Genomic DNA, 22015 nt, shown 5'->3' with positions numbered 1-22015 from the left:
ATTAAACCAGAGACATGGGTGTGTTCTTAGGAAGAAGATAGGGTATCACCTAAGATTTCTTGTCCGTCAGAGAAACGTGTGGGAGGAAAACACCACCTTGGTTTCTCCCATAAATCCTTGTCATCATCTTTCCCCTCTTGCCTGTAGGAGCCTGAGGAAGCATGGGAGTTTGGAGGACAAGAAGCACCCATGTTTATTTTGTGCAAGACCTCTAATTTTATGTATTTACTTGCTTTTATTCATTTTCCTGTTCTGAAGTTGGCAGCAGCACCAGCAGCCTTGCTGCTGACATGAGTAAGTGGGAGAGGGATAAGAGCTGTGGAACTCCCAAAGAGTTTCTCTGCTGCTGGCAAGCAGCTGTGTCCCAGCTTGGTGACCTGTGAAGCCAGCTCCATGACAGAGCTGGGTCTGCTCCACTCCATGCCCGCTCTTTCTTCTGATGCAGCTCCTCACCTCCCTCTGGGCTTTGCTCAGGGAGCTGCCATAAACCCACACACCTTCTGGAGACTGCACGCACTTGTGCACTGAGCCCTTCCCAACCCTGAAATTGCTCATCATTTGAAATGTGAGGAGTCTAAAGTTTCTTGACCATGCCATGCCAGCTGCTCTGCAGCGGAAAGTAAACCACACAAGCCTTCATGTCATAAGCACATTTTTTTTAAATTATTTTTTTCCCCCTCCTTTCTTCCTGTCAGCAAAATCAGGATAAGGCCTCACACTGAGGAAATGCGCTGCCAATAATCAGATATTAACTTGATGGTCAGTGCACATGGATGGACACACTGCTGGGGCTCCCTCCAAACCTGTGTTGCTGCTCCTGGGCTGCCTTAAAGATGGTCCGCCTGGAGCTGTGGCAGGGAGGTGGTTTCTGGAAGAGACAAACCGCTGGTGTTTTTGTGTGCGTCATGTCTTTGGAGTAAAAACTGCTGCTAATCTGACAGGATATTTGCCAGGAATTGCTAGAAAATAGAAATGTGTGGGCCTAGTACACGCAGAGGAGCCAGTGGAAAGTTGGCAGAGCTGGTGCAGTGCAATGTTGGCTTAATTTCACTCCATGCTAGAGTGAAAATTGGAGGTTTGGGATTGATTTTCTTCCCCCCACCCCCCATCAGACATGAACTCACAAAGTATCATGAGGGATGGCTGCGTTTGTTTGCTTCTGGATCTTTTAGATCTCAATAAAACAAGCTCAAAGAGAGAAGCAGCGATGCTATGTCATGGAGAGTGATTTGTTGTTTGAGGTTTGCCGTGAAATAAGATTGCAGTCATCCTTGCAGTAACATTTTTCCTTCACTTTCTGGAAGCAGCAGAAGAAATTCTCCTCCACTGACAGTGAGAAACAACCCGAAGGGGAGAAGTGGCGAGTCTGATAGGGATAATAAACATGGTTTGTAACACAGCTGAATTGCTGCTACACGAAGAGCCTCTTGGCTGTCACTTGCCAGAACCATGGCTGGAAGCCCCGCACTGGGGGGTGGGCCTTTGCCTGCTGAGTTCCTGGTGCCTTGGTCTTCTCCAAGACTTGCAACGTGCAAATGGGTGCAGGCAGTCTTGTCCTGATGTCCAGGAGCCCCATTATTAGCACAGCTCAGGCGATAAGCCCCACAAGAAGCTGGTGTGGCTGTGTGGTCCACAAGCAAAGCTGGCTCCTTCCTAACTGGTGATGGGCACAGGCCAGTTGAGTGCACATCAGTCACCATCTATATGTGTGTGCATGCACCCCAAGACATGATGAGCTTGTATAACAAAACCAGAAAGGGAGAGGAGTCTGACCTTGAGACAGATGTAGTTAATGCATATGGTATCTTTTTTCTCCACATAAAGCAAGCTTAATTAAAGACAAGGGAGGAAATGGAAATTTCCTGACTGGACAGTAGTGGTGCAACAACACAGTAGTCTCAATCCATCTTATTCTTGTCTGGCTTCCCTGAAAGGGCTGACAGAAGTCTGGAAGCGATTGAGAGCTAATGAGAACAGCAGCAAGCCTAATAGTTAAATGCAATCTTTCTGAGTAGGAACTAATCTGGTTTATATGAGCTGGATGTCCTTTGTGGTATAGCTGGCATATGGAGCCATGGTCTTCCAGGCAGTGCTTTCACTTGTTTATTTTAACCCTAGTTTTAATGGCCTTCCAAAAAAGGAAGCTGCCTTTTCATTACCCCTGCCCCCTGTGCATTCAGTTTGTAAAGAAGGGTGGCCACATCCACCGTGAGAAGCAGTCCAGCTGATGGGGAGAGCTGGGATGGTTTCCTAGTTCTCTGCGGTAGGAGTTGGTGGTGGAGGTGGGGAAGACTGATGGGCCCTTTGGTTAGTAAATAAGGGGAACAGCACATGCTCACGTGCCTTGCCTCCAAAGGGACAAGCAGGTTTTCCCACAGGCTCCAGACCACATCTGGTTTTCTGGGAGCAATCAAAACATCCCTGCTTTGTGGTACAAACCAAATACCACAGTGCTAGGTCAGGAAGATTGCTGCTGTTTCTTCCAAGTGTAGTGAAGTGCTGTCAGACAGGAGGGAAGACGCTGCCAGTGCAAATGATAGGTTACTGTAGCTGTCCCCTTTGCTTCCTTCGGTGAAGATAGTAGATAAAGGATTTTATTGCACTGTGAAGCTTATGCTGTGTTACAGCATTGAAGTTTGCTTGGAGACTTTTGGAGGGGTTTACTCAGAGAAGAAATTGAGGAACATTTGCCTTCAGAATTGTCATGCATCACAGCTTTTTTTTTTTTTTTTTTTTTGTATATTGTTTTATCCAGTTTTTTCTTCCTCAGCCTTATTTCTCTTATAACATGAGATCATCATGACTACAAACCACTACCATCTTCTCTCTTTTGCTTTATGTATATATTGATGGCACATCTTCAAAGTCACGGAGGCAGCCACCTCTTCCACACTCAGCCTCACCTTGCTGCTTTGCCACAGCAGTTAGTTTAGTGGCTTGTGGTCTGTGTAATTGGGGGTGCACTGCAGTCTGCGGGCAGGTGAGGAAGAACAATAAAGAAGTGTAAAAACAAAGGATCTGTTCATGACAGCAGTTACTGCCTGGAGCTACACGGAAACTACCGAATCCACTGTGTGTGATATCTAAACCTCATGCAAATGTTGCTATTCAGGTGTGCAAAAGCTGAGAGCTGACACAGTAACTGCAGTTTCCTGCTGTTTGATCATTTCACTGCATTGGTGCATGGATGGATGGGCAGGCAGTGTCATAGGAGGGGCAGGTGTCACTGCTGTGCACTGAAGTGGAGGGAGGGTAGAAGTAGTTTTGGTTTTCATGCCTTTTGGTCTCATCCACTGCTTGGGAGAACCAGACCTGCTCTAGAGAGGAAGCAGAGAAGTCTGTGAGGCTGGGATATGCCAGTCCAGGGCTGTGCTCCTGATTGCATGGCTGGAAAGGAGACCACTTGAGCATGTATGAAGATGGGATTTAGGTGGGCTGATGAGAATGAGCGATTTTGTGCTGAAAGGGTTATGCTGCAGACCAGAAACTCATAGTATGTCTGGGCTGGGGCTCCTGGTTCCCTGAGGATTCCCTGCATCTGTTTGAATCCCTCCAAAACATGATGCTGATATCTGCTCTGTGTGAATGGAGTTTTAAGTGCTCAAACAGCCTCAATGTCTGAGGTGTTTGGGTCTTTGTGCTTCTGTTTCCTCTTGTAAAGTGTCACTAAAGCTGTTTTTTCTCAAAGATGGTAGGAAAATGTGTCAATTGGTTTGTGCAATGTGTTCAGATCCTGTCGTGATATGATGGAACATTGATGCCTGTAAGGAGGAAGGACAGTCATTGCTTAGCATCACTGCTGTGTGTCATGCTGCACTACTATAATGAATCCATCTCTTCTTCTATAAGGTCTCTTTTCTTCTTTCCCTTTCCCACAAGAATTATTGACAGGCATTTGTTCAAACCAAAACCTTTGATGTGTTCTTTAGTTCGCGGAAGTACTTGTTATAAGCAAACTCTGAATTTACTTGAAATGCTGCATTCCCATCTATCCACTGTTACAACCAAAATGCAGCTAGTTTGTTACACTCAGTGAAATGTAGGACCATTAGTTTGGGCAGATAGAACTAGCAATATTAGTGACTTACTGAGCATCACAGGCCACAAACAGTGTCTATGAAAGTATGAACTTCAGTGGATGTACCAACTCAGCTTATTGTACAACTGTTCAAACCATCAAAAATTTCCCATTCCCTGTGCATTGCAATTAATAATAATTTGGTTCATTTAAAGAATAACTGTTTTGTCATTGCGTGACAATGAAAACAATAATGTGTGTGTCTCTATTCCTTTTCTAATACATATATTTGCTGATGAAAGTCAGCTGTGTTATGTCCTCTAATGTTGAGGTTTTTGTTTCAAGTTACTCTTAGATCTGAATTTGGTCTCTCCTTTTAATTTTTTTTTTTTAAGTAGTCAAAATTATGTTATAATAAAAGAATTATCAGAAGAAAATCCTCTATCCTAAGAAACAAAGCAATTTTGCATGTTTGTTAAATTTGGCCACATTAAGCTACACATCCATCTACCACCCTTGAAGAGCTGCCTTGTGCCATTGCTACAGCTGCTTCCAGTCCTTCTGCTGTCCTCCTATGGTTTTACATGCCCTTGGGTTTTTTTGCATCTGAATTCAGGGAATGGCTCTTGCTAGCTGGACCACTAGCACCTGCAGATGGGGGTGGAAAGATGGGGCCTCTCAAGTGGCTGGAATTATGTGGGGTGTTGGTTTGGAGATATTCAGGTCTCACTCAAGTCTATGGCAAAGCTCTGATGGCTGGTGAAGTCACCATCATGTCTGAGGATGTTACATGTAGCTGGATTGTGAAAAAAATCTGGGATGCCTGTTTCTAAAATAAGAGAAGGAAAAATTTGAAAATTCAAAATAAGAAACAAGTTTTATTTGCCTTCTGTCCTGCACTGAGGCATTCCCTGCAGCTATATTGTTATTCGCCTGACTTAAATCTTTGGCTGTGCAAGCTAAATATTCTATGGCAATTTTCCTCTTATATTTTAAAGCAAATTGAGCTCTGTGTTTTTTGAAGGAGACACTTAAAGAAACTGTGAGCCAAGAGTAATACAATTTTATAGGGAAATACAACATTTTAAATCCATCAAATTGTCATCAGGGTCTACTTGCAGGGATTGGTTATGGGCTGACAGAGAGAGCATCGTGGCTTGCTCTCAAGAGAAATACACGTGGAAAAAGTCCTCTTGCCTGGTGTCCCAGACAGAGGGCTCATTTAGCTTATTGAAAGGCCATGCCCTGGTCATGAGCAAGATCCAGCAAGATCCATGAGCAAGGACCATGGCTCCTAGTACCTAAAGGGACAGTGGGTACTGTGGTCTCATGGCAAGCTGGGGGCCTGGCTGTCAGGCCAAGTCAGCTATCGATCGCTCTGTGGCCCTGGAATGGCTTTTCAGGCAGGGTATGGTGCTTGCTTGTGAGCATAAGCCTCAGTCTCTCTAGCTCTCCATCAAAAAAATAAGAATATATACTGTAAAGTGGGATTTGGGAAGGTAGTCTTTAAAGCCTTGGCTCTGGCATTACAAAAGCCTCTTGCCAACTTTGTCATGTAAGGCAGAAGAAAACTTCCAGACCTCCAGGGCCAAAGTGCCTACCGCTGTTTTGTTTCGACTTACAAACACCTGGGAATTATGTAGGTCGAGTGCAAAATCAGGAAGAGGTGACATCTATGTACACTTCAGTACTTTCCCCTATATAGAGGGAAAACGTTGGCTGGAAATGAAGGCCTGTGAATGGGATGGACATGGAACTTGCTGCATTTCATCCTTTGCAAGGGTGGGAAATTCAGCCGTAACAAAAGCAGGGCCGTTAGGACATGCAGAACATTATTTTTCAGGAAATGCCAGAGGGAGAAACCTCATCTCCTTGGTTCTCTGGTTAAAAAAAAAAATGTTCCTATCAATAAACAAATACTTTTTTTCCCCAGGCAAGGAGTCCCTGGCTCTGTAAGAGACTATATGTGGAGATTTGTGTGATTCAGAGCCCCAGCACTTTCTGACTAGTCTTTAGCAAATATAGGCTTAATTTCTCAGTGAAACTGCTGCCATGCATTTCCACTAGGAAACCCAAGTGTGCTTGTGGCCCTCCTGGGCTGCAGGGACACGCATCTGTTTTGATAGGACTCTGCCCAGGATGTTAGGCATTTGGGCTGTAGTTTGTGGATCAAGTCACTGTTCTGCAGGGTCTCTCCAGCTAAACCTCTCCCTGTGCAACTGGTATGACCTCAGCAAATTGCTTAAAATCTTTGTGATGTTAGGAAGGGACTGTATTTAATATATGAAGGAGGAATGGTTTGTGTGTGTATGTGAATACAATGTTTTGAAGAAATACTGTGAGAAGGCAGTGATTTATAATTAATGCATTTTGATGTTCAATAAGATAAAATACAACTTAAAAGGATGTTTGTGGTTCCAAAGAGGCAATTTGCTCATTCATGTAATTAACATTTTTGTCATTTAGCAATGAGTTAATAGTGTTTACTTAAAATAAAAACAACCCTAAAAAAAAATAATTCACAATTACCAGGCTATATGGTGAACATCTTTGGATCCTGAATTACTGTAATATACAGAAAGGGGCGAAATGCTGAAGCTGGGCACTCATTAGTATGGCAAATATTTGAAAATAAAGCTCTGGGTAAAACCTTCAAAGATTCTGATCCTGCTCTAAGTTTCAAATGCTCCTAAACTGAAAATGTTTGGATTAAGGCAGGATGGAAAATTATTTTCTTTTTTAAATTTTTTGTTGTTGTTGTTGTCTTCCTCTCTCCCCATTCACCCCTCCCTTAATGTATTTTTAAAAACAGTTTTTTGCTCTTCTACAAAAGCATAAAGTAAAACTTGGTGAGATTTGGTAGGGGAAATGATTGTTACTTAAAATACAGAAACAGAAACTGTGGTGATGCTTGTTTGGTCCCCTGTGAACTGGGCACTCTGAGCAGGTGGCCATGAATAGCAGCAACCTGAGCATCCCCCCGACAAGAGTATTGCCTGACCACTTAGAAATGCAGCACCCTCTCCTCACTCACTGCCTCACTTTTCGGGCTGGTGAAGCATCCCTCCACCAGAAATGTTTCTGGGGGCTTTGGTGACCATCACTGCAGTGGAAAAAATCTTATTTTGTCTGAGGTTTAGAGGTGGGCCCAAGAATTAAACCTAATGCTGACTTGGTGGCACGCAGGCATTTGTTCCCATTCCCAGCTGTTCTGCTCATGCTGCCAGAGGTGGAAACCTCTTCTGATGCACCTTTACTGGGGAGATGCTGCTGCTATCATGTTACTGTGATACTGCTCTTTTAGTGTCTCCCTGGGCAGCACGCCAGTTGTCCCCTCAGATTCAGGCCCTTGTTTTACTCCCCAGTGTGGGTGAGGAGGATGCCATGGTGCACACTGGTGTCAGATCCATTGGTAAAACCCAGGAGCTCTTACATCTCTCTAGGTATGTCTGTAGTGGTGCAACTGTCTCAGGTGGAGAGTGTGTGCTGTGCCAGAGATAATAATGGTTTGTTATCTTCCCTTCTCCTGTCCAGAGTACAAGAAGAAGTATGGGGAGGAGCACGGCTCGTGCCAGGCAGGGATTGCAGGCTTCTTCACAGAGGTAAGCAGGGATGTACACATGGAAGAGACGGGGCTGATGAGAGGATGTTCTGCCACATGACCCAGGAGGGGACCCCCAAGAACATCTGGGGCAGTGGGCTGAGCAGTGAGCATAATCCCTTCCTGCCAGCAAACACCTCCTGCCTCATCCATCCTTCTGAGCATCTGCATCTTGCACAATGCCTGCCTAGTAATGAATGAATTGACTCTGGGAAGCATCCTCAGGGAATATTTTTATAATTTAGATCCCACAACTTGCATACAGATATCTCTGTCTTGTATTAATTCTTTATTTCAAACAATGATGTAGAACAGTCCTCCCTGGATGGCCTAATTTTTATATGTATATGTGTGTATATGCATCTGTGGGAATATATAAATGCACACGCATGTGCGTAAGATAAACATTTTTTTAGTTCTTCTTCAGTTCTTTATTTCAAAAAGATGGAGAAAAGTAGCATGGCAAAATACATGCTCCAGAGCTATTACAAATATCAGACCATATTCTTTCCCGGAGAGAAGTCTATCAGCTGTATTTTAGAATTAATGTATGTATTGATTTCTTTTTGGTAATGTTTCATGGTTGTGTTTTTTTGCAGGCGGGTTTCTGTTTGTTTTTGGTTTGGTTTGGGTTTGTTTGGTTGTTGTTGTTGGTTTGGTTTGGTTTTTTTCAGGGTCTTTTTTGGGTTTTGTTGTTATTGTTTGGTTTTTTTATTAATGGAAAAAAAAGCTTTTTTAGTGTCAGGCTCCTTGTTACTGTCATGTCAAACATATGCTCATGCCTAATTATATATGCACTGGTCTGCATAATTTATTGTCCAGACTGATATAAGCAGAGTAAAGGTGTCCTCTCTGAAACAGCAGAAGGTGATGGCAGATGATGTTGCCACAGTGGTACTGTCTGATAACTGGATGTTCAGCCAGCAGCAGCTGTTTCCTGGCTTGTCTGCTTTTCCCAGCCTGTTTCTGTTCCCATGCTTTAAATCCTCCTTTGCTACCCTAGTTCAAAAGATATCTTTGAACTTTCATTGCTTCAGCCCTATGGCAGCTCACTAAGCAGGAAATACAGATAAATGGCTTTTTGGGTCAAACAGACAAGCCCCTGCCTTATGTTCAGCACTGCTGATGGTAGTCGTTCCTGCCGGTAAATGATCCCTTGACCTCAAGGGCATGGCTCTTCCCAAGGAAAAAAGCTGTTGCCAAGCACATCCTCCTCTTTGGTTGGATTTGCAGTCCTGTTGCTGTAGTCTTATTAGGAAAATCCCTTGTTTAACGTCGCTCCCTGACTGGAACTGGTAACCCAAAGGGGTCCTGAGTGTGGGAGCATTTTCCCACAAGGATGGAGTTCACCCATAGCCTTGCATGAAATGAAGATACGAGGCAAAGCAGCTGTCCTCATATCTCCAGTGATGGAGAACTTACCTATGCTTAATACTTGCCAGGTTTAGTTTGTTCCCTTGCTGAAGATATTTAAGTCCACATCCAGAAGTAATGTTTCCCTGCAAGAATGCTGAATGCTTTGGGACAACTTTTTTGGAGTCTGTCTTGCATGTAAACGTACCTTTGGTTTTGATTCAAAAGCATTATCCATGAGCATCTACCTTTGGATTCTGGGTCAAACTTTGCCTGATTCCAAGTCTTTTAAAATCCTAATTCATGCTGGATGTCTCTAATGACCTATAATCAGGTTGTCTCTTGAAGAGCAGAGTGTGTCTGAAGACAGAGCAAAGTAAAATGTTCCAACTGTGGCATAATGCACACCCTTGCTTGTTGAGTGCATGGCAGCTCTTTAGCTTCATAGCTGTGAAATCAAAATTATTTGTGCCATATCATTCATGACTGGTTGGTATAGCATGTCAGCTAACACTGAGGCACAGTCTAGCTGAGTGGTGGGTCTGACTGGGCTGGAGTCCTTCAGTCACTTGGTGGAAGTCTTCAGGTCTTCTGGAAGATGTTAGGGAAAGGCATGAGATGGAGAGAGGTTTTTAGGAGGGCTGGATTAGCATGAATAAGTTTGATGGTTAGTAAGACTCTTTTATTGAAGTGGCAGAATGGCTGAGCTGAAATAGGCCAAAAAAGGGGAGACCGTGTGTCTCTAGGGTGTGTGCAGTCACCTTCATGTTTAGGAAGGAGATTCTCTACATGCACACAGAATGGAGATTGTTATAGATGAGCTTGTCATTGGTGTTTCAAGTTAATATCCTGTCCCTTCTCCATTACTGTGCAAAGCACAACATTTTGTCCACTTTTGATTGTTATTTATTTTTTTGCTCATGCTTTCTCTCACACCCTTTGTTTTTTCTTGTTGTAGGAGCTGGTCATCATGGGCGCACCAGGATCTTATTATTGGACAGGGACTGTCAAAGTACTGAATCTTACTGACAACACATACTACAAGCTGAACGACGATGCTGTGATAGCCCGGCGGTACACGTACCTTGGTAAGCAGCTCTTTGGTGCTCACTGTGGGAATGGATCCATCCAACTACATCTTTCAAAGCTCTGGTGCTATAAAGTTGATATTGAGTTTTTTGGGGTTTTTTTTGCTGGTCTTGAATATATCTATGAAAAATGTGAAAGTAAGAATGTCCAAATTAAAGGATTACCCACTTGAAAAGAAGTACAAGCAAAGAAGACAAAATATTCCATGTTTGTTTGCTTGTTTAAAAAAATAACTTTGCTTTTTTTTTTTCCCTGTGATGGACACATTGTTTTTCATGGTTTAGGCTGTGTGTCCACTTACACCTGTCTTTAAAATGGGTACAGCACATAATTACAGAATGCATATTCAAATACACATTTATTTCAACAAAAATAGCACCATGTGAGTCGTTGGCAACAGGAGGTTGTGAAAAAATGGCTATAGGTTTGACTTAATCTTTAACTCAGTTGGCTTTACTTGCCCTAAAACCAGCTAATGTCCCAAATAAGCTTAATTTAAAGGCATCTACCCCATCCCCAGTGCCTAAGACTGTTGAGACCTAGAAGGCATTTCAGACAGTCAGTAGTTTGATATTGTATGACTAAAGACTCCCATTGACCTTTCTTTTTCCCCTTAAGCTTTAATCTTTAAAAAAAATGGAAGATGCTGTTTGGCGATAGCTGAATGAGGAGTGTATATATACATATTTAAGGACATAAATAGATTTTGCCACTGATAGGCCTGAGTTATGGTGTTTACCATTGTAGACAAGAGTCTCATAATTTACAGCAGAAGAGCAAGGCAAATACAAGACAGCCGTAGAAGGAAGTACTCTGCTCTCCTTTAGTTATTATATATCATTTTAATATATCAAATAAGATTGAATCTTTGGTCTTCTTCTTTCAAATACACTCTTTCTTTCTTTGATCTATATCTTCCCATTTTGCTTCTTGTTTAAACAGAAATTTTTTTAAGCCATTAACTTCTCTGACCTCTTTGCCTACTGTCCTCCTCCTTCCTTCCCAATCAAAAAGGCACGTAATTTTCCAAGCCTTCCTGAAAAGTGATTTTAGCTATAGGAGGATCTTCTGCCTGGTCTCTGGGACTGTTTTTGTCTGATGGGATCCTTCTCTGTGGCTGATGTGGTTTCTTTGCTCTTATTTGTGTCTGCCTGTCCCTGTTACAGCACTTCCCTTTCTGGACTTGCATTTACCAAACTACTCCCTGTACCTGCTTCACATGTCCATTGCCAAGCTCCCCACACACCTTCCTTCTCTCAGCTTTTGGAACAGTATTGGAGGGTATACTGTTGTTTCCCACCTCCTTGAGCTCTTGAGCTGAATATTGGTGCATCCTGCTCAGAGGAGTTGCTGAACACTAACAGTATGCAACCAAGGAGCAGCCATGAAACCCAATGAGCATGATCCAGCTGGCTGACCCTGTTTCTTGGGCTCTTTGCTTTCATGAGGCTTTATCTATGTATGTATGTGTGTATGTATGTATTTGTTTATTTATTTATTGGTTTCCTCTCTCCCTCCCCACCTCACCTCCCTCTCAGGATATGCAGTGACAGCAGGTCATTTCTCTCAGCCGACTACCACGGACATTGTAGGAGGAGCTCCCCAGGATGGAGGCATCGGAAAGGTGCGGCTTTTTGTCAAACAAGAATGTGGTAGGATGCAACAGGGCAAAAAAGTAAATATTGATGCAGTTCCCGCATGTCTGAGAAGCCAAGAGATTTGTGTTCATGAGGTAGTTTGGAGCACTGAGCAGGTGAGAGGCGAGGTAGTCTGAAGTCATCAATTTTTCTCCACCTCTTCTTCCTTCTGGTACCTCACATCTCTCCTCCCTCACTTCCCTCAGTCTCCCACTGAATCCTAAAAGTTGTTTTAACATGACACTGGTAAGATTTATTTCACACCACTTCTGTTTAGGATTTGTGACATATAGGTATCACTTTAACATTGCCTGGAAAAAGAAAAAACAAACTTGGAAAAGAGAATTTGTCTTCTGCTTTTTTTCTTCATACATTTGACAATGCTTCACATATGGACTGTTTCAGCATTTAATTCAGGGTAAAATCTCTAATAGCATGAAATGCCATTTACTGGGAAATTTTATGTCCCTTTTAAAACTTAATAATATACTCATGTTTAGTGGATTAGAATGTGGGTTTCTGCCACCTGTGCTTAAAAATCTGCATCATAGACTCTTGAGAAGAAAAAAAGCAAAAAACAAGGTTTTCCTGAAGGCATACATATGTTTGATGTCCTAAAAATATAAGGAAGTGAATGGCTAGATGAAGATGGCTGGTGAGTTAGGTGTACCTTTTTGTTCTGGTGTTGTACCCAGCTGCTATCAGGAGCAGGGTGAGAGTCTGTGATTCCTGTACACTTTTCGACCAAAGCTGGAGAATCTGGAGTTGGGAGAGGGAGGGGAAGGATGAAAGGGATCTGCTTTTGCCCCTCTGTCTTCATACTCTGCTCCTTTTGGGGCCTGCTGCCACCATGTGCTTGAGCAGAGATGTCCTACAGGCCCCTTCAATTTTCCTCCCTCTGGCTGTTCTGCTACAACATCAGCTGTAACCGAGTTGTAGCAATGCGGAATGAGAGGTCTTCTACATTCCTAGCAACAGTATCCCTTGGCTTAAGCAGATTATTTCTGGCAGTAGCAGTGTCCCAGAGGGTAGCAGTGCAAATGGGGAAAATGGAATAAAAGCGAAGGATGAATTTGGTACATATACCTGATTTGGCATGACTAGGACATATGGGATATAATTGCAGCTCAGTTTCTACTCAGAAGGCATATCTTGGAAAGACACAGTTTCCACATCCCAGGTACTCTGTTACAGCTGTTCAGATGCACCTTCCTTCCAACCCATTTTCTCTGTGGAACCCATTTAATTTCTGTACAAGGAGGGAAAGAAAAAACAGCCGCTAACATGAGATCCATGAGAAAGCAGCTGACTCTTTAGCTTAAAGGCTCTTGCTCTAGTTGCAAAAACTCCCGTCATTCTCCCTTGGCATGGGATGTGGGTAGCAGGAACACATGGCAAAGGGGTGGTAAGAAGTGTTGAGTACTGGACATTACACTGAGCAGTCCTGTTGCGCTTTCCACACTCTCTAATAAGCTAATCCTTTCCACTTCCCGGAGAGAAAGCGATTAGCATTGTTGCAGTTTATTTTCCCTGAGATGAAAGCCAAGACACTTAATGAGACTGAGTAATTTCTCCAAAGTCAATCGGAGTGTTGCTAGTAAGACTGGGATTGGGGTTGTGACACCTGGCAATGTGCTCTTGCTGCTAAACATGCCTCTGCACGACCTGGGGTGTCCTTTGTATCTAGAGCAACTCTCCACAGTAAATCTGGGCTGTGTTCTCAGCTGAAAAAAGCTTTGAACTCTGTCCCACCACCTATTAATAACTGTCCACATATTCAACTATGTCAAGTGCTTGGCTCTGCCACATGGCCGTGGAAGTAAGGGGTCTTCTGTCCTGCAAACTGCATGAGCACCTGCTAGGGAGAAAGCCTGAGAAATGCTGGAGGAGTCTCAAACGCTGACTGAGCCAGCCTTTCTGTCAAAGAGAGTCTCTTTCTACAATCCAGGTGGTTTAGATCTTACATTTTGGTATGAGATCTGTTACTGAACTTGCATCAATACTATTAGCCCCAGGAGCTCTTGGTAAAACAGTTTTTCTTGTGCAAATGAGCAATGGGTAGACGGTGTTTTAATAGTTTTCTGATTTACGTATGGTTTGGGACAGAAAAGGTGCACATGCCTGGTGTGGTCTGGTTGCAGTCTCTATTCTGACCTTCACTCTAGCACAGTCACGTTTGCAGCGCAGTACGTGCAGGCATGTGTGCCTGAGAAGGGAAGGCTGGGAAAGGGAAGGGAAACAGGGTTATGCCTTCTCACCCTTTTGCCCTGCTCATTTCTAGGCAGTCTGTAGATGACACTGGTTTGATAGTTGGAAAATTCTTTTACCAGATGCTTTTAAATACTCCTAGGTGCACCAAAAAAGTAGATTACAAGATACTGTTCAAGCATTTATTGTGATAAGAGGCCTGAGATTCATCAGGAGAATAGGGAACTCTGTGTTTCGTCTTTTAAAAGAAGACTCAGCAATGAAGTGGTCTTGAAATTGGATCTTGGCAATAGCCATGGCCATGATCATGATCTAGGTATACCAAGAAAGCACCAATGCTGTACCATTATGTACTTTGTAGTTAGCATTGTTTAACCTTTTCCTTTTCTCACTTTTCAGGTTTATATTTTCAGAACAGACAGACAATCAGGCTCTTTAATAAAGATTTTTCAGGCTTCTGGAAAAAAGGTGAGCTTTTCTGTGTTTGTGTACTCTTTTAAGGGGCAGAGAAAGGGGAAATAATGGCAGGGTCATCTCAGAGCATCATTTTCATTCCACTGCTTCATGAGTTATCAAGCAAATTCTTTCTTCTTGTGTTCTGTACAACCAAATACAGACCAGCCATATGCCCTTTCTCTGTAGAGGGCATGACTGCAATGTCTGGTCAATGCCCGTGGGACTGAAATTTAAGTTTCTCTTTAACATTACACAAATGTAGCAGCAGCTTCTGTTGCTGCCTTCTGAGACATGGGATGTGGGGTGCCAGGTGAGCCTAGTGGCATAGATTTTGTCTTGGGAGATGTGGGTGTCCTGGAGCTCAATTAAGAGGGGGAATATCAGAATGATGCTGTTTCGGGAAGGAGCAGCTTTATTGCCTCCTGCCATGAACCAGTCCTACATTTTGCTCTTAGGACTGCTATCTTAGAGCTGACCTCCCCCCCCCCTCACCCATCAACTTTAGTGAATGCTAGTGAGATTCAGCTCCTGCAGTGCAATGTTGTGTTTTAGTGGGCAGCAACCTATGTTCTTCACTAGGGGCTTGCTGGAGATGTGTTGCAGGGGAAACAGGTTGGTATGTCCAACCATAGATGACAGTAAAAAGATGCCTTATTTGGGAATAACACAGAGATGAAAAGGTCCTCCTTACTTGAGGTTGCCTGTGTTCTCTTGGAAGGAGAGGAAATACAGTAGAAAAAGGTTATTGGTGGCTTCCAGTTCTAGGAAGACCTGCCATCCTCAGAAAGATCTTAAGTGTTTGACTGTATCGTCAAGCTGGGAGTGTTAGCATGTTTCGTAATTTTTCCCCTACAAAACACAGTTGTAATCTTTAAAAGCATTCCTGGAATAAAGGAAATCTGCAATAATGTGTAGGTGGATAGTATGACTTGTATTTTAGGGCCTCTCCAAAATTTGTCTTTCTCTGCATTAGCAGAATTGTAGACATCCTGAAAGGAAAAGACCTCCCAGTTCATCCAGGGCATCTCCTGTGTTTGATTGCTTCCTGTTAATTTCTTTCCCTGTTGACTTTTAAGTGTCCCTGAGGTTATGCTCCTGGAAAACTGTTCTTCAGCCTAATGAAAAGAGCTATCAGGAAGTATCCAGGTCTCAGCCAAAAACTTTCCTTTTTCAATTTTCTTGCATTATTTTTATATGTAACTCAACTTATCAAGTATTTACATTCTTCAAGTACAACTGTCATCTTTTTCCCCACTAGCATCTGTTTTCTACAAATTCTCTAAAATCCAAGTGAGAATTTTCTTTTAAAGAGAAGGCTGACCTAAATCATCCTTTCTTTATTTTGTTATTGAAATATAGCCAGATGTGCTCAGAAATGAGCACTGCCTGGAAATGAGCTCTCACAAAATGCTGTGTCCTTCTCAGTGGTGTGCAAGTTCACTGCTCTCACATTCTTGTTAGTCAGACATTAAAGCAGGCCACTTTCTTCCTTCACTTTTTTATGGCTGGAGGCTAAACTAGGAAATCAAATGCAGGCAAGAAAAAAGGAAATGCAGTGCCTTGTTACAAATGTTAAGTGCACAGACTTCAGGTTCTCACAGCACCGTGAACTCACCCACACTGCAGATGTACCATGTTGCAGTTAAGTAAATAACAGCCTTTCCCTGAAAACTGCCTGAATACATAGTGAAATGCTTTTCATAACTTTCGCTCCTTACCCATGAGAAATTTGTTTTAAAACCTTAGTGGATTAAAAAAATAAACAAATAAAAAATCCACAAGGGAGCTTAAGCTACAAAATAACTGGACTCAAATGATGTTTGAGGTCTGACCTTAAACCCACACAAACACAAAAAGTCTGAATTATGAACTGAAATTCTATCCTTAAGTTACCCTACTATATATATTTAGCAGATTTTAAATCTTAAGGACTACGTAGAATGGAGTTGCTGCTGCCCCTCTCCCAAACTGCCCAGTAGCTTTGGCTTCTACATCTAAACTTATCAGGCATGGAAGGCAGTGGGTCAGAAATCCCCCGTGAGGACTGAAAAAACATGCAAGAAATGTGATTCATTCTTTTTAACCAAAGTAATTATTTCTGTAGTCTCAGTTTTTCCTACTATGTAAACAGCTCTCAATTTCAAATAAGAAGTGGTATCTTTCCAATTTTCCTGTGGAAGTTGTTTTTAGTTTTGAGACTGATTTGTAGTTGGCCTTAGAAGAAGTGGATGAAGTAAGGGTGAAATATCATTCTTGCTTTTGATTTCCTTTTTGTGTATGTTCTTTGAAATTCATAATGTGGGTGCTGGCTGGCAGACTGTTAGCATTTAATGTTGATCCATCATAAAAGTTATGTCATTAAATGAATGTGTTTCTTCAATTTAAGTAATTCAGCTTTTTCAAGCAGTAATAATGGGAGATTTAAAGTGGCTAAGGTTTGTGTATCACTTGAAAAGCTTTTATTGAACATCTTCTTTCTGTGTCAACTCACCTGCCTGTACATGAGAGGAAAGGCTGTGATCAAAACCCACAACCAGTGCTGCTGTTTGAAGGTGATTGATACAAATTGATATAAGTAGAACAGGGGAAGACAGTCTGTGATCAAGAGGTAATTTTAGATGCCTCTTTTTATGGGTACCCTACCTCTTGACTATTTTTCTTTTTTCTTTTCTTTATTTCTTCAAATAAAGATCCGTGGTACCCAACTTCAAATCTGTTTAGGAAGTCTGGCTCTGGGCATAAATAATCACTAGCCAGGTCTTGGTTTGGGAAACTTATTTCACCCCTTCCTTTAAACATTTGACAAGTGAAAGCTAAAGTGAGAAAGCTCTTCAAGTATCTCACTTAAGCATGTCCCAGGTTATAAATTTTAATCAGCTGGTAAAGCATCCAAGCTGATGCATTGTTACAGTAAAGTGTTTCATTCCTGCCAGAATTATCCCCTAAGCTTTCTCTGTAGGAGTGCTTGTGAGTGATAAAGCAGCAAGTCATCATGTAAAATAAAAAAAATAAGTAAATTTAAAACCACCTAAATTATTTCCTCCTGTGTGTGGGCAGATACTGAATGCTTTGTTGTGACTCGACTTGGTTACAGATGGGCTCTTACTTTGGCTCCTCCTTATGTGCAGTTGATCTGAACTCTGACGGGCTGTCAGACCTGCTGGTCGGAGCACCTATGTTTTCTGAGATCAGAGATGAGGGTCAAGTCACAGTCTATATCAACAGAGGAAACGTGAGTATGTACAGGAGATGACTCGGTAAGGGTTATGGGTCTGGGCAGGGTAACACTGGTGTCCTTCCAGCACTGCACAGTGAAACTCAGCGTCTCAAATAGTGGGCCTCTGGATGTCTCTAGCAGAGCATGAAGTCACGGAAAACTCATCTGGTATCATGGTTTCCCAGACACCAGCCCACATTCATCAGAGAGCTGTGAATCTTTTGAGGAGGTCTGGGAAAGCTTCTGGTTTTATGTTGAAACTTGGTGGTATTTGTGGCTTTACATGAATTTGATGCCAAAGCCAAGTAAGAGTCAGCAGCTTTGACTGAGTTTTCCTTTGTCTTTTGGGTGGTCACTGGGACCTACACATCAGAACAAAAATGTCTGGGGATTTAGGAGTCCCTGTGATGAGAACCCAGAGATTGAATTCACTTTATATTATATCCCATGTTTAGCCTTTAATGGGAAGGTCTTATCAGTTGGTGCTGTTGGATTTCACATGATCCAACAGTAGTCTTAGAAAAGTTGAAACTTTCTTGAGTCAGCGAAACAAGATAATTCTTTTGTTGTGTTTATGGGAAAACGATTATTGTTTACCTATTATTATGTATTGAATATTCAGGTCCCAAATCTGCAGTCTCAAGGTAGGAGTTAAGGACTAAATAAAAGGACTAAAACAAAACTGATTTGCTTCATCAGTGAATTTTGTGAACTTTAATGTATAAGATTTGTTTATGCTAGACTTAACATTCACCACAAGTCCAATAGGCAGTGTTCGTGAAAATTCAGAATAGATTTTGGTGTAATTTTATTTCTATTATCACTCATCCTTTAAACAAGCTTGACTTTTGCAGTTTCATCCACACGCTGTCTCACTTCTTCTATTGCAGTATTGCTGCTGGGTCCTCAGGTTAGGGTCCAGAATGCCAGGGAGATAGTAGGTAGGATTTCCTGCTCACAGTGAGAGCATACAGGGGTTCACTTTTATCTTTTATAAAACAGTCAAGAAGCTAGTAAGAGCTTCTTGTACACCTGCAGCAAAAACTACTTGCAGTGGCAATGACTTGCAGGTTTGTGGGTTTTATTTTGGGGTTTGGTCATTTTAAAACCTGTTTAATTTTACAAGCACCATTGCTTAAGAGGTTGTTGCAATGGATCAGAGAAAACTGCATTTTATTACAAGCATGCATGGTAATGCTAGATTTAATACACTTACATTTTGTCCTTTCCTGTGAAGACTGCAAAGACATAAGTTGCATATACAGGCCCGCTTGTCTCCCCTCTGTTGTGCATCAATTTCATTATGTGGGATTTTCTTATAGTCAGCAACTCCCTGCAGCCAAGAAAAGATTTTATTACATGTTCCAGAGGGCAGTTTACTCTCATTCACAAAGGGAGCAAAACCAAAACAAAACAACCCTTGAGGTGGGTACAGAGCTGGATTGCATAACTAAATGTTGTTTTCTTGTGGAAATGTTCCTTTTCCCTTGAGGGAAGACTGCAAGAGACTAAAGCTTATGTATCTGACCAGAAAGTGGGTGGGCAAGAAATACCAGATCCTTATAAGGCTTCTCATGGCATAGGAGTACAAAGCTACTTTATTCTGAACTTTCCTCTGTCTCTTCATTTCATTAAATCTCTTTCCTCATTCTTCATTTCAGAAGGCTTTCTGGGGACTTTGCTTTAATCTTTCTGTCCAATACTTAAAAAGTTTTTAAATTGAATTGCTCAAATGTTCTTTGCTTAGGGGAAAATTCTCCTTAACTCACTGGAGTTTAGCTGAATAAGCCTGGACTGAGGATTTCACTCCTTGGGTGTAATCTGCCAATAGAGAAGGCTCTGGACCATTACATTTTAGGCATCTGGAAACCTTCAGGAGCTCACCAAGCCCTGTGACTATATTTAGTTACATCATCATGCTATCATTTAGTTAATTTAGCCTTTTAGTTATATCACTTATGCACTTCTTCCCCCCACCCTTAAAACTAAAAGAAGGTTAGAAATCCAAGTAAGTTAGATTTCTAGCACCCAGCTGATCTGTGTGCAGTGAGGGCAAGTGTCAGGCTGCAGCCCTGCCCCAGGTGCTTCCCACAGCATGTGTGGCAGCACCCACAGGGAAGCTTGTGCAGGGCTGGTACCATTTCCCTGACTGTTTTATTTCCTGCTTGCTAGGGAGTGCTGGAAGAGCAGCTCATCCTGGACGGTGACAGTGCCTACAATGCACACTTTGGAGAGAGCATGGCTGCGCTGGGTGACATTGATGATGATGGCTTCCCAGGTCAGTGTGATCTCCTCCTGGGCTGTTTCTCTGGAAATGCTAGTGGGGCTGGTGACACTGCAAGTCTCCTCCCATGGCTGGGTGCTGCAAGGCATCCATTGCTCCTCTGGACTGGATCAGTACCTGCACTCACACGAAGGATAAATGTGCTTGCGTAGGATTTGTCTGCTAAAGGCGTTTGTAGCTGATTGTCCTTAATGTGAGTTCAGTCCACATCCACACAACTAGCACTCCAATCTCTTTAACATTGCTTTGCTTTCCCTGCTCTTGCATCTTCTTCTTCCCCGTAAGGTTTATAAAAAGCTTTAGATACCCACACTCCAAACAAAACCTATGTCTGTCTTTCCTTCTTTCCCATTTCCTTCAGTCATCATGTCTCTCCAATTTTGCTGACATTTTTTTTGCTGTGTTTCTCATAACGAGGTGTAATTAAGAAGTAGCTTCTCACTCCTGTTATACAATATACTCCATGAATGATTTATCTTCTTTGGTCTATTCTATCCTTGCTGCTTTCACAGGCCCCTCAGTGAGGCCACATGCTGTGATAGCAATTGGTGAGAGCACAGTCTTGATGCTCGCACCTTTTCTGCCCAGATTTCTGGCAATGCAGATTAAGGACTTTCAAGCAAAGGCTGACTTAGAGTGAGTTTGGATTTATTTCTTTAAGGATACTCAGGGTGCAGGATCCCATCAAGCCTAACCCAACCTCATTGCAGGTTGCCCTTACAAATGGTGTGCATACTCTTCCTCTGCACTTGGACATGCATTTGTGTGTTTTTGCTGCTGCTTGTGGGTCAGTTGTGGTGATGAAGGCACTTCAGACTGAGATGGATCACTCCCTGTGTATGAAACCATTGGGAGGAGTTTAATTTTAGCACCTGTGTAGTCCCTAGGTCCAACCAGAGGAGGAGAATGGGAGGTGGGATCATTCCTTCTGCAGGCTTTTGCACTTAAATTGGATCAAATGTAATTTGAAAGTGCACCCACAGTAGCCTTTTATTCTTCCAGCCTATCCATTTAGTATATCCAGCCTCATTTTGGAGCCTAGGATGCTCAAGCAAACTGAATGTAGTGCTACAATGATTGTTCTGCTGATGCTATCTTGGTTCACAAAGCTGATGTTCCCCTGGATTGGAGATTTTTATGTGAAAGGATTTTAAATTAACTTTTTGAGCATGGTTGCTAGTTAATAAACACAAATTTCCATAACAAGCATATGTTTCTAATTAGGCACAACATAGCCACATGCGTGTGCAAATTCATATACATTTGTATTTATTTTTTTTAAGTTTATATTAACATGAACTCTTCATTAAATCAAACAAGTTCCTTCCGCCAGGTTCACATGAGATGCTGATCATCTGTTGGGAGCTATTTTCCTATGGATAGCTGGCTAAAATTGGGAAAAAGTTGGATTAATGGAATAGATTGTGAGGTGTTTGTAATCTGTACTGTTTTACAGATGTTGCCATTGGAGCACCTAAGGAGGATAACTACATAGGAGCAGTGTACATTTACCATGGGGATGCCAATGGCATTGTACCTCAGTACTCTATGGTACGTGACACAATCATTTATGATAACTTTCTGAAGTCATTTTCCCAGGCCCTGCAGAAATAAACCATACTGAGAGGTCCCATAATAAGTAGCCTCATCATTGCCCTGGTTCTCAGTCCTGGTTTGAAGATTACTTCTCCCAGAGTTTGTCCCTGCCTATCTCTAGGGTACAATTCTGTTAGGACATATTTTTCACTGTCTTGTGTTACAGTTATCAGCTGTTCTTATATTTGGATGAAGTATCCCTGCCTATCTCTAGGGTACAATTCTGTTAGTCAGGACATATTTTTCACTGTCTTGTGTTACCGTTGTCAGCTGTTCTTATATTTGCATGAAGTAAATCAATTATGATTTAAGGGAACACAGTTGAGCATATACATTATGAGGAGGCCAGTGGGCAGTTGGGAAGTTGCCCTTCCTGCAGAAGCAGGCTTAGTGAGAAGGAAGAGGTACTAAATTTTCTTTTATGCCCTGCAGAAGCCTCTTTACCCATCTTGTTGGCTCTCTCCTCGGCATGTGACAATGAATCACAAGGCTGTTCTTGGGTGCCATTCCCCTCTCCATTATTTATGAAGCAGTATCAGCTGGGATATGCTATAGC

At 42.3% G+C, this 22015-nt stretch overlaps 1 protein-coding gene across 1 annotated transcript in view; it reads left to right on the top strand.

Moving 5' to 3' along the window:
• Nucleotides 1-22015, top strand: part of ITGA9 (integrin, alpha 9) — a 212360-nt gene that overhangs the window by 8944 nt on the left and 181401 nt on the right. Inside the window, exons 5-11 of the mRNA XM_009999062.1 lie at nt 7553-7620; nt 9931-10060; nt 11600-11685; nt 14306-14374; nt 17457-17594; nt 19752-19857; nt 21320-21414. Coding sequence (XP_009997364.1) covers nt 7553-7620; nt 9931-10060; nt 11600-11685; nt 14306-14374; nt 17457-17594; nt 19752-19857; nt 21320-21414 — 692 coding nt within the window. The remainder of the gene's footprint in view (nt 1-7552; nt 7621-9930; nt 10061-11599; nt 11686-14305; nt 14375-17456; nt 17595-19751; nt 19858-21319; nt 21415-22015) is intronic.

This window comes from Chaetura pelagica, unplaced genomic scaffold, assembly GCF_000747805.2.
Source record: "Chaetura pelagica isolate M959 unplaced genomic scaffold, ChaPel_1.0 scaffold396, whole genome shotgun sequence".
Classification (NCBI taxonomy): domain Eukaryota; kingdom Metazoa; phylum Chordata; class Aves; order Apodiformes; family Apodidae; genus Chaetura; species Chaetura pelagica.
The sequence above is the reverse complement of the archived record's forward strand: the minus strand, read 5'-3'. Positions and strand labels throughout refer to the sequence as shown.